At 42.0% G+C, this 13,884-nt stretch overlaps 1 protein-coding gene across 1 annotated transcript in view; it reads left to right on the top strand.

Moving 5' to 3' along the window:
- LOC134802788 (uncharacterized) overlaps positions 1–12,327 on the top strand; it is a 32,738-nt gene extending 20,411 nt beyond the window's left edge. Inside the window, exons 5-6 of the mRNA XM_063775500.1 lie at positions 180–360; positions 11,355–12,327. Of these exons, the coding sequence (XP_063631570.1) occupies positions 180–360; positions 11,355–11,413 (240 nt within the window). The 3' untranslated portion in view covers positions 11,414–12,327. The remainder of the gene's footprint in view (positions 1–179; positions 361–11,354) is intronic.
- Positions 12,328–13,884: the final 1,557 nt, after the last annotated feature.

The following is a 13,884-nucleotide window of genomic DNA, read 5'->3' as shown; positions in this document are numbered from 1 at the left end:
GCAACTCGTGCACTGATCACGCCGCCCCCTGCTGCTGCGCGCTGAGGAAGGACTCCTGCAGGGGCCCGAAACATGTCGCCAATAGCGACTAAAAATTCATGCGAGTGAAACAGTTGTCTAAACAGTTTAAAATATGTCTCACGAAAGTTTAATATCGATGACCGTTTACATTTGGTCAGAACTCCGCCGAGTTGGCGCTGCTCTACGTGGTTCTGCTGCTGGTGGTGTGCGTGGCGTCGATGGGGCTGCTCGTGAGCGTGGTGGGCGAGTGTGCGCGAGCGCCCGAACGCTGCCTGTTCAAGAAGCTCGACTGGTTCTCGGCGCTCATGGTCGGGATGTTCTGGTTCGTCTATGTATTCGGTGAGTTTCCGGCCGCGCGACCACAGAATAGACCTTGTCAGTAGAAAAAGGCGGGAAATTTTATTTTATTTTATTTATTAGGCACACAAAACAGATAACATTTATTACATGAAATAATTATTTTCAGTATAGGTTTTGGCTGGGAATGCCATCCAAAGCATGTATGCACATCATGAAATACTTATACATTAGAGCGAAAACTATAACTATACTATACTATAAATTTGAAAAATGTAGGCGCGAAGGGATATCGTCTCATAGAAAATTTTAATTTCGCGCCTTTTTCTACTGACAAAATTTGCTTGACCATTTATAGTACCTACTTACCTACTACCGCAGAGAAAGGACATTTCCTACAAAACCGAACTACTACAGCTATTCAGGGCGCCACCGCGAAAACCGAAATTCAGAAATTGCGGGGATCTTTCTGTTTTACTCCAATGAAGGCGTAATAAGAGTGACAGAGGAAGATGCCCGCAATTTGCGAACTTCGATTTTCGCGATTACAGCCCAGGGATGAATCATGCTGCCCCTTTCTGGCTTTCTATAATAATGTATGGCACTATCCCTTTCGGCTATTTAGGCAGGCCTATGGAACTCTTCGCGCGAGCTCGGATTTATACCTACGAGTCTGCTACCGTTCACGGTAGAAAAGCAAGCCAGTTGGTTGCCACACGCGCTCACGCACGCACGTCACCGCGCGCCGCACTGTCAATTTTTACGATAGTTACTAGGGTTCCCCTCATCTGGCATAATATTGTTTGTCTGAAATACACTTCGCATAACATGTATCGCCGAAACACTTTTAGTCGAATGATAATTTTTCATAAATATTACTTGGCATTATTATTACTTTGCATACAATACAGACCCGGGTATGTCCTTAAACTACGTCCAAGACCACCGGTGGACGGGCAGCAGCGTCCCTCAAATTCGGTGTACTCGACTGCGATCGCCAACCCGCCTGCCAAGCGTGGCGATTATGGCATTCACCCCCCATCATGATGAGCACAATAGAACCACGGCCCCGAGGTTCCGGCGACCCCCGGTGCTCTGGCTATGGTAGCGGTCAGGGCATTAGCGGGGTCAGGGGTGCTAAGAATCTCCGGCAAAGATCCGGCTACCCGCCCCGACGACGACTGGCCCTGGTAACACACAACATACGCACTATGAGGACTGACGAAAAGATCTGCGAGCTGGAAGAGGAACTGAGCAGGTTACACTGGGACATTGTAGGGTTATGCGAAGTCCGTAGAGAGGGGGAGGACATGACAACCCTGAAGTCTGGTAACTTGCTCTACCACCGGGAGGGCGACCAACAGTCCCAAGGTGGTGTCGGGTTTCTCGTTCACAAGTCCCTCGTAAACAACATAATAACCATCGACAGTGTGTCGAGCAGGGTGGTATACCTAATACTCAGAATATCCAAAAGATATTCGCTGAAGGTCATTCAGGTATACGCACCGACCTCGTCACACTCCGATGATGAAGTAGAAGCTATGTATGAGGACGTAAGTAGGGCCATACATACTTCTAAAACCTACTTTACTGTTGTTATGGGGGACTTCAACGCAAAGTTGGGCAAGAGAAGCGGGGATGAGTTGAGAGTGGGGCAATTTGGGTATGGGCAACGGAACCCTAGGGGTCAGAGGCTGGCCGACTTTCTGGAGAGAGAGGAACTCTTCATGATGAACTCTTTCTTCCAGAAGCCGCCTCACAGGAAATGGACCTGGATGAGTCCTGACGGTTCCACGAGAAACGAGATAGACTTCATCATGACCGACAAGAAACGGATATTCAGTGATGTCTCTGTGATCAACAGGATAAAGACCGGTAGTGATCACCGAATCGTAAGAGGCACACTGAATATCAATATTAAACTTGAAAGGTTCAGCCTGATGAAGTCTACGCTCCGACCTACTCGAGCCTATGTTCAAAACCCCGAAAGCTTTCAACTCGAGCTCTCTAACCGCTTTGCTTGCCTAGAGAACTTGGCTTCAGTGGACGAAATCAACGTCGGGCTAGTGGAAACTGTCCACACAGTAGGGTCTAAGTTTTTTAGATCCCGCCGTAAAGATAGACCTCAGAAATTGACCGAGCAAACCTTGAACCTCATGGCTGAACGACGCTCGCTACAGTTGCAGTCTCCCGATGACGCGGAGTCATATAGGCAGCTCAATAGACGTATATCTAAGTCCCTGCGACATGATCTGCGTCTCTTTAATACTAACCGTATTAAAGAGACTATTGAGCGAAACCAAGGCTCCAAAGTGTTCGCAAAGGACAAGTCTATTGGGCAAAGCCAGCTGACAAAGCTGAAACGGGAAGATGGCAGCATAGCGTCGAGCAAAGCGGAGGTTTTAGGTGAGATCGAGAGGTTCTATGGACAGTTATACACTTCGATCGCAAAGCCCGTTGACAGCTTGGTAGGAGATCCAAGAGCCAAGCTGTCCCGACATTATACCGAAGATATCCCGGACATCAGTCTGTACGAGATTAGGATGGCCCTGAAGCAGCTTAAGAACAACAAGGCGCCGGGCAAAGACGGAATCACTTCAGAGCTTCTGAGAGCGGGTGGAACACCGGTACTTAAAGTCCTCCAGAAGCTCTTTAATTCCGTCTTGTCCGAGGGCATAACGCCTGAAACATGGAGTAGAGGCGAGGTGGTGCTGTTCTTCAAAAAAGGTGATAACAACCTATTGAAGAACTACAGACCCATCACGCTTCTGAGCCATGTCTATAAGCTGTTTTCAAGGGTCATCACGAACCGTCTCGAACACAGACTTGATGACTTCCAGCCTCCCGAACAAGCCGGTTTCCGAAAAGGCTATAGTACCATAGACCACATCCATACGCTGCGGCAAGTTATACAGAAGACCGAAGAGTATAACTTGCCATTATGCTTAGCGTTTGTGGACTATGAGAAAGCCTTCGATTCGGTGGCAACATGGGCGGTGCTTGAGTCTCTTCAGCGATGCCATATTGACTATCGGTACATCGAAGTGTTGAAGTGTTTGTATAGTAACGCCACCATGTCGGTCCGAGTACAGGAGCAGAGCACGAGGGCGATTCCATTGCGAAGAGGCGTAAGGCAGGGAGACGTTATCTCTCCGAAACTGTTTACTGCCGTAATGGAAGACGCCTTCAAGCTCCTGGAATGGGAAGGACTTGGCATCAACATCAACGGCGAATACATCACTCACCTTCGGTTTGCCGACGATATCGTAGTCATGGCAAAGTCGATGGAGGAACTCAGCATGATGCTCGATGACCTCAACCGAGTTTCACAACGGGTGGGCTTGAAAATGAACATGGACAAGACGAAACTTATGTCAAATGCCAATGTTGTGCCCATCCCAGTCTCTGTTGGGAACTCGGTACTCGAAGTTGTTGACTCGTACATCTACCTAGGACAAGTAGTCCAATTAGGTAGGTCCAACTTCGAGAAAGAGGTCAACCGCCGAATCCAACTCGGTTGGGCAGCGTTCGGGAAACTACGTAATGTCTTTTCGTCCGACATACCTCAGTGCCTCAAGACGAAAGTCTTTAATCAATGTGTGTTACCAGTGATGACTTACGGCTCCGAAACGTGGTCTTTCACTATCGGCCTCATCTCAAAACTCAAAGTCGCTCAACGAGCTATGGAGAGGGCTATGCTCGGAGTTTCTCTACGTGATCGAATCAGAAATGAGGAGATCCGTAGACGAACTAAAGCCACCGACATAGCCCACCGGATTAGCAAGCTGAAGTGGCAATGGGCAGGCCACATTGCACGCAGAGAAGATGGCCGATGGGGTCGAAAAGTGCTCGAGTGGAGACCACGGACTAGCAAGCGCAGCGTAGGACGTCCACCCACAAGATGGACAGACGATCTTGTTAAGGTCGCCGGAAGACGCTGGATGCGGGTCGCTTCCAACCGGCACGTATGGAGGTCCAAGGGGGAGGCCTATGTTCTGCAGTGGACGTCTTATGGCTGAGATGATGATGATGATACAATACATTTTGCAGCATATTATTTAGCAGAAGATTACTTTTGCAGACTTGCGTTTAGCATAATTTAATGTACCATAATCATCCTGCAGCATACTTTTATTATGGCATAATATTTTTTCTGCTAGCAGAAAAGTGGATTACGTTAAGTAAGAACTGTGACCCCCAAACAAAATTGAACCTGTGCCAGAAAGGATTATGTTAGGTTGGAACTGCGGCCTCCTGTATAAAACGAACGGCTGCCAGAAAAGTGGGTTAGGTTAGGTTATAACCATACGTCGTTATCGCGGGGGCAAAAACAAGCCTGTCAAAGAACACATGGAACAGAACGTCTGTTTTGTAAAAGTGGAATATACTGCCTACACATTTAAACCTCTAAGATGTTCTTCATATCTAGCATAAAGTTTTCGCTGGAAAAGGTCAATTAATCTCGTATTTCACTTTGAATACGTATACCTATAAGTCAACTTGAAAAATAAGTCACCAATGTATTTAATTATTTATATCAGTATTTACTTCTGAAAGTATTTTATGTGATTTTAGTAATAATTAAGTAGTAGATGACCAAAATTTTTATCTAAATTCGATTCTGCTACATTTTGAACCCATAGTGGCCCAGTTAAATTAAGGGTTTCACCTCGGAATGAGAGATATAAAGCTGGAAACTCGTATACACCTTCGTTATGACGTATTAAAGGTTCTCTTAAAAGTCATGGCATATATCGTGTGCGCGTCGGAAGTTATTTCAGGTCAAAGGTCATAAAAATCGGCTTTTCGCGGTTATCAAATTTTCTATAGCTCCAATGTTGTTTACATGTAGGTAAGAATTGTAGGGCATAAAATTTGCGACGAGTTAGGTATCAAATATTTTTTCATGCGATTAGCCGTTTTCTAGATATACGGCATAGAAGGCGCAGTGATCAGACATACGTACTATCAGTTGATTTGATAGTGAACGACACCTTGCATTTTGTGACTATGCGCTGAAACTTGGCACAGTTGATTCTTAGCTGGTCTTGAGTAGATTCTGACCGGGAACTATCGAGAGCCACGGCACATTTAGTGGGGGGGAGGGGGAGAAGTGCGACGCTGCCGCGCTTCAATTGAAGCATCATTTCTCTAAAGCTATACATATTAGGGCATGTGATATATCATTCCCGGATAAATTAAGGACGGGGAATCTATTTTTGGAACAAAAACAATGCATTTTCTAACAAAAAGAAATTAATAAGAATGAATTGAAAACAACTTCAACTCGCTATTTTAACTACAGATAAAGATTTTGAATCAATTCGATTAAAAAACTAATAAACGTTACTCGATAGGAATGTCACTTCTGTTGTTATTTATTTGTCATAATCTTTCACTACTGTCAAATCGTTTTTGCCCCCGCGATAACGACGTATGGTTATAACTGCGACCTCATACAAAACGAACGGCCACCAGAAAAGTGGGTTGGGTTAGGTTAGAACTGTGACCTCTTACAAAAACGAACAACTGCCAGAAAAATAGATTAGGTTAGGAAGAGCATGATATTGATATACGTACTAGGTAATATAAATAAATGAAGCAATTTTTTTATAATATTTTCTATTACCCGATAGACTTTATACCGATTCTTTTACCATATATTTATAAACACTTTAAAAACTAGCAAACAGCAATTCCATCATAACTATGTCCGTCTGTAAGTACATATGTTACCTCTTCACTAAAGAAAATAAAATCAAATTCTTCAAATTATCCCATTAATTATTATAAAAACCCCATATCCGATGTATGTGTCACACAATAATCCAAGTGATTGAAGTAATTCATCTGATTAACTTTAAATCTTTTTACGCGAGCAGTCTGTGGGTGACATACACCCGTAAGGCTGCCAATGTTCTGCGCATCCAATACAACAACATTTTCAGGATGCTGATGAAGCTGCCCCGGTTCTGTAGCGCATCTGGTATGTTTGCGGAGGCGTACACGGACGGGTTCCACGCCATCATCCGCAAGAAAGTGGCCTCCTTGCTCAGTCGCGTTCGAAGCAGCAGCAACAGCATCCTGGGACTGTTTGCGTATAGGTTTGACTGCCCCATTTATAACAAATGGAGGCAAACAATGCTGGGGCTTGTGTAAAATATAGATATTAATTTATTTAGTTGTTATTTTAATTGTTATTAGTTTTTACTTTTTTGTATACTAACATAGACTAAGGCATTGTTACTAACAACTTTTATGGGCCACAGGTCTGAAATAAAGGAATATTTAATTTAATTTAATTTAATGCATCTTGATAACTTTATGCTACCTAAATATTATGCAATATATTTATCTGCGAAATTAATTCGTTTAAAAGACTATTATGATCATCAACAGTATGCCAAAATATGTTTCGGGATTGTAAAACTCTGCGAAGTGATTGTATGCTAAATGATACTATGCGAAAGGTAATTCTGCCAAAGGACATTTCTGCCAAGTAATATTATGCAATACAAAAATATGCCAAAAAACTTTCTGCAACACATTAGTAAACCTAGTTACTAGCTACGTAGGTACTATTGAATTTCTTTAATTAAACATGTAGTGTTTATTACGACAAATGTATAGTTCTAGTATCTATCTATTTGAAATAGGTACCAAATTTTTAATTTATTTTGGTACTTAAATGTTTATTTTAACGACAATAAGTAAATTTTACACCGGAAAGTACTTTTTATTTATGCTCTGGTTAAGTTATAAATCTTATAATGAATTCCATGTATTCATGTGTTATCTATTATTTTTCTTTATTGTATAACATTAATCTCTTTCTGGTTTTAAATTACACGAAGTTTTAAAACTACTAATTCTTGCTGGGATCATTACGCGGTTTATAAAACGGCGTTAACACTGCGGTTACTGCAGGGACATATAAACTTTTAAAATGAGTATTTCGCAAACACTAACGCATAAACGGAATATTAGGTATAATTTAAGATTTAGATTAACGCTGTTTAGAAGTAGGTATTTGTTTATAATTCCTAAGCGTCAGCAACCCTAGCGTTGTGCCGGTACGCGCGGTGCGGGGAGCGGCGCGCTGAAGGTCACTCCATTGTATTATTGCGTAGGTATCAAAACGGTAGGTATTTGCGTTTTCTTTGAGAGATAAGTATCTGTTCGTAAGAACTATTATATAATCTGTGATTTAGGGTTGTCAAAATTCAAGTCATTATCTTATCTATGGTCGTGCACGCAAAAGGACGTTAGAGACGTCGAGTTGTGCCAAACCTAATAATTGCTCGGAGCAATGCTGAGCCGAACGGAGCCGAGAATACCCGAAAGGAGGAGTGTCCCCCCACTGGCGCGATCTAGAAATAGCGACGCTCTACGGCAGCCATACTCAACCTTCTTTTTATGAGGGCCACAAAGACGGTTATGCCTTGCAGCCTCGGGCCGCAAGATGATTTGCTTAAAGGTGACGTTCAGATGGCAAATCACGGAGGTACCTAACACCTAACCTATTCTAGGGTCACCTGGCGGGTCACGTAAAAAAGCCGTATGCGGCCCGCAGGTTGAGTACCGCTGCCCTATAGCTGAGACGGATTAATCCCCCATTGGCGTTGGACATACGGTGCGGATATATCCGTCATTGGCTTCCAAAGGTTTAACGCTAAAAAAAGTATTGTTTTGTTGTGATTGGTAAATGTTACATTACCTATGAATAATATAAGAGCTATACTCTGTATCTTTAGGTATTTAAATAAAAGTAAACAAATAATTTGTACATTTTCGGGTAGTTGTACCATTTATTGGCTAACAAACCAAATATAAAACGGCCTGGATCAGTGACTGAACGACCTGACTTTAACCTACATTATTTGATCGTGTAATGTTTTCATCTACTCTCAACTGGAGCCATTTAAGGGCATATTTTGTTTACTTTTATTTAAATACCTAAAGATACAGACTATAGATCAGCGGGCGCAGTATGGTTCCATTTTTATCGCCTGTCACTAAGTCCGTCACTTTCGCACTCACATACTTGTTAGAGCGTGACAGACATGGTGACAAGCGATAAAAATGCGACCGTGCTGCGCCCGCAGGGCTATTCAGGACATAGAACCGACGCAAACCGAGAATTCTAATCATAGAAGGTGGGATCGTATAGAAGTGGTATACGCGTGCCTCCGTGAGGGACAAAACATACGCAAATGCGACACTGTGATTGGTCGAATTTATTTGTTGCCCACCATTATCCATACCAAAGACATATGTAACTTCGTATAAGACGAATAAAGTCTAAGGAAAAAACGTGCCTCGGAATTCAAGTAAAAGTCATTCTCGAATAGATGCCGCACACACGTTTAGCCTATCCTCGGCTAGATGGCGTGACGACACCGTTTCATATTTAACAATTTTAACACATACGAGGGGTGATCCAAAAGTAATGATAATCAGTATGAAAGACACATAAAATGTTAAATAAAATAATTTATTTTTCTACGTAATCTCCTTCCAAGTCTACACACTTAGACCATCGTTTCTCCAGACCACGAATTCCATTAAAAAAAAATCTTTTTCTTGACCCCCCAAAAATGCCTCCACAGCGGCCATTACCTCGCCATCATTCAAAAATTTGTTGCCTCTAAGATCTTCCTTCAGCCGTGGAAAGAGATAAAAGTCGCTGGGGGCTAGGTCTGGCGAATATGGGGGGTGTTCCAGCAATTCGAACCCTGAATCACGGATGGCAGCCATCGCAACGCCGGCCTTGTGGGGTGGTGCGTTGTCCTGGTGGAACAGGATGCCAGCTCGAAGTTTACCCCGCCGCTTTTCTTTGATTGCCTCTCTCAACCTGCGTATTTGGTCAGCGTAGTAGGAGCCCGTAATAGTGGTTCCCTTTTCCAGGTATTCGATCATTATGACTCCCTCAGCATCCCAAAACACTGAAGCCATGACCTTACCAGCGGAGCTTGCTACCTTGAATTTCTTCGGTGTAGGGGAAGACGCTCGCTTCCAGGTCATGGATTGCTGTTTGGTCTCAGGATCGAAATGGTGGATCCAAGACTCGTCCATGGTTACAAACCGACGCAAAAATGTTTCGGGATCAGTTTGATATTTGTCAAGATTAGACTTCGAAATCTCACATCGTATCTTCTTTTGTTCAGCCGTTAACATTCTAGCCAATGCTGCCATACGAGATGCCTGTGAGCTCAACTAGATGTCTAATAGTCATCCTTCTATCTGTTAAAACGAGATCATGAATTTTTTTGACGTTTTCTCCAGTAATGGCGACAGATGGACGGCCTTCGCGACGTTCATCTTGAGTGGATGTTCTTCCCAAGTTAAACTCCTTTGACCACCGTGCCACTGTGGAATACGGCGGAGCGGACTCGCCCAGTGTTCCCACTAATTCAGCGTATATATCTTTAGGACACATTTTTTTCAAACAGAAGTATTTAATAATCGCTCTCACCTCAGTTTTCCCCATTTTTGCGTTATTGTTCCGACTGCTCGTGAAAAAACAGCTGCAACTCTCTGACAGATACATATTTTTTAAATTTTTAATTTTTTAATTTACTAAGGAGTCTTTATGGCCAGTAACGGCATACCTATTTATTTTAATCCGATTCAATAAGTATTCAGTTATCATTACTTTTGGATCACCCCTCGTAGATATCAGTGAATGAACATGGATCAAAATGATATAAAAATAATAAAATCATTTATCCATATACAGTAGAGTCCGGTTATAACGACGCCCAAGGGACCGCTGATATTACGTCGTACTAACCGGACGTCGTACAAAACGAACTGCCAATTTTAATATATTTTTTTAATCAAAATAATTACATCATTTTGTATACTTATGCGATAATCAAAGAAAAAAAAACCTTTCTTTTAAAATATTTATTTACGTTAGTATTACGACACCTTGTCTTAAATGGAGAGACTTGTGTGTTTAGAAGAAGCCACTTCTCAAGGTATCTACGCGTACTCACTCGTCATCCGCAAATTACTCGAATCCCGTAAAATATAAAATCGTAATTTTTGATGGGGATCTAATCAAGATGACGTGGTTTTATCACACAGTTCCTATGGCCACCTCCTGTGTCCATCATCAGATCAGCTCGAAGGTACTTACCTACCAAAATATGTATTGCATTGTCACCCAACTTACATAATTATGTATGTTAAGTTTAAGCTCAATTGAATAATGGGAATTGGGTTTTATTTAGTTTGCAAAATTACGAAAAGTCACATGACTATTTCATCTTGCTCCGTATAGGCAAAAGGGGGAGCGGAGTTGGGTGCGCGGGACGGAGTAAGCTTCTTACCAACAATTTATTTGTAAAAACTACGTCGCTCGTCGTTGTAACCGGACTTGACGGACGGATTTTGAGTCAATTTCCGTCGTTAAAAGCGATCGGTCGTTATAAGCGGAGTCGTAATAAACGGTTGTGCTTTCATGGTAGCTTGTACTAAAACCAAACAAGTGCCTATACTTTCGTCGCTATAAGCGGTTGGTTGTTATATGCGGAGTCGTACTAACCGGACTCTACTGTATATACATTTTTTGATAACTTTATACGTTTTCATTTTGAGTTTTAGTCGTGTGTCCATAGATGGCAGTAAATTTACAGTGACTACAAAATTTACAATGACAGGACCCCTCTATACTATCTATTCTTTTTGTCCATACTAAAAAAAAGGTGGGGATCAAAAAATATGTGAGACTGATGTGATAAGGACAAATAATAGCGCATTCTCTGCTACTCCTACTGAAAGATACGTAAGACTATCCCGTTCTGTCAGTTATCCCCACCACTCATGCCCAATCCAGTTTAATACTATAGTTGGTCAAACCAATTTTTCAGTCAGTAAGAACCAGGAAAACTATACTCATCCTTTTCTTTTGGGTGCTAGTACTAGTGAAAGACAAATATAGTATGATTCTCTCTGTCTATGATTGAAATGAGACAGTCCTTTGACAAACTATAGATTCATGATTCTAATACTAAGTCCATTTGTTCCAGTGTGGGCCTTCTTCGCTGCCGTGGCGAACGGCATGGCAAGTGAGATTGAAAGATACTGACACTCCGGAACCTTCGCAACTGGCTTAACTGGCGACATTTTTTGGTTACGAACAAAATTAACTCTGTGGAGCCCTTTTCCCGCTAAAGGCGTCAACTGACGCGCGTGGTCACAGAACATGAACTTTCGTAAATTCCGACCAGGTACACGATAGGCCTGGCGTTACCAACTTTGTTGAAGGCTGGAGTTGCCTTAGTGTCAGGCCTGAGTGGACGCTCGAAGCGGAGCGTTCGGCGGGGCGTGCAGCGTGGCGTCGGGCTCACAAGTGATTTGAGCAGCGTGCACTATATAAGGCCGCTCCTATACGTTTGCATTTGTTTAATATGCACGCGGCAAGCCCCGCCCCGCTGCACGCTCAACTCGAGCGCCCACTCAAGCCTTACACTTAGGTAAACCGTAGTGTATGGTCGGCTCGGGACGACTGCTGGCGTCATTAGCTTGCAAGGGTTAATTATGACAGCTTCCCCGGCGACTAACACCTACTAGCTGATAGCGTTCACGACTACTGGCAGGCGTCTCGAAGGGTGGTATCCCACTTATCTTTGTACAATGTGTATTGTGTCTCACATTTTGCTTTAACCCTTTTCCATGCATAGTACGATTAATCGACCACGTACGCGCCACTAGAATTTCAACTTTAGCATTCCGATTTAAGATTCAAATTAGATTGCACTTTCGGGAAATTTGACTTGTCTTCAAATGAATCATCATATCATCAAAGCTGGATTAATTGTAATATATTTGGATTTTTCGGGAAAACCTTGTCGATTGGTGCGGCCTGGAAAAGGGTTAAATGAGAGAGTGAGAAGAAATTGGAGAGGTGGAATACCACCCGAAGCTAGTCGGGCGAGGCATAAGTTCAGTGCTTTTGACTGTCGAAAGGGATCAAAAATAAAACAAACTTATGAAACAGAATCTTCGCTTTATTCAGCAATTTCCAGTTGAAAAAAATAATCAACAAAACTACACTGAAATTCTGAACATGACTATTTTACAAACAATTTACAGCATTTATGTTGTGGCGGCGGGCGCGGCGACGCGCGCCTAGCCGATATGTACAAGCGCGGCGCCGCGCCCGCCGCCGCCTGAGACTTACGAGGTACATCTCCTATCCATTTTACTAAGCGTATGTTAACGGCCCCAAAAAGAGGCCAATTTTTTTTACATTTTTTTCCCAAATTTGCAGCCTTTTTGTACAGTATATGATACTTACTAATTATATGTATAGACATAGTTAAAACCGTATTTTTTTGGTCGCGAGCTCGTTTTGCCGACAGCCGGGGGCTGTCACAAAAATCGCCCGCTGAATTTTTTAAACGTTGAAACAACAGGACATTGCGTAGACACGACTCGATATATTCGCATAGCTAATTTTAAACCCCAATTTAGTACATTAAATTACATATTATTAAACATTTTTTTTTTTGCTTTTTTTCTGCAAATACTAATAAGAAGTGAGTTTGAACGGACACTTTATTAAGTTTCGATATAATTTCCAAAGAAACTACGTAACTTTGACTCGAATGTCGGCGAATATTGAATAAATGAATAATCTAAATGTGTCGCTACACATCTAATAATTTAGTGGACACATTCCTAAGACCCTACGATTATTTATATACCAATTATATATTATTATATGATGAGTTTGATAATCAGGAGTTGCGCGCTGAAAATACTCGGAGCTTTGATCGAGGTCGCGGCGTCACGCACGCGCGAACGCAATACAAAACATTTCCAAAAATACTCAGTCATTTTTGTCTCACTTGTGTGTCATTTTCAACAACATTTAACTTAAAGGAAGGCTATCTGCGCCTGAATTTTACTCATTCGGTAATATTTTAATGAACCTTAAGACCAAACAATCTCTTAAAACACGAAATGATTCGTACACGAGAATGAGCCCCAAAACATTGTCGATTTTTTTACAATTCATTTATAAATACGACAATTTTACAATTCATTTAAACAATCAGCAACTAGTGAGTAGGTAGTTTTATACATGATTATTATTATAATTTTACACAGTATTACGACAATGTAAGAGTAAAATTCATTCAAATCAAAATAATTGCGTATATTTTTTGTGAGAAAGTACTCTTTCAGACTATCTACTCACTGCCGAAATAAAACTGTCTTCTGTACACAGAGCGCGACTGAAACATTATTATTAAGAACAGTTCAAGATATAGGTCACCTAATATTTGACCAATAGTTAGGCTTAACGCGAGATTCCACCAGTGTGCGGCACGCACGGCCCAAGCACTTTTGTACTGAATACTTGTGCCGCACACCTGTGGAACCCCGCCTTTAGACGCTTTGAAACTAGTTTCCCAAACATTTTGTTTTTTTTTACGAATTTTCGTAACATTGCAATATTCCACACGTTGAATCTATTGTAATCTATGTAGTACAGGCAAGGTCATAAATACACAACAACAAGTTTCACCTAATTTCAGTAGATTAAGATTG

The sequence above is a fragment of the Cydia splendana genome, chromosome 25 (genome assembly GCF_910591565.1).
Source record: "Cydia splendana chromosome 25, ilCydSple1.2, whole genome shotgun sequence".
Taxonomy (NCBI): domain Eukaryota; kingdom Metazoa; phylum Arthropoda; class Insecta; order Lepidoptera; family Tortricidae; genus Cydia; species Cydia splendana.
Note: the sequence above shows the minus strand (reverse complement) of the source record. Positions and strands in the feature narration are given on the sequence as shown.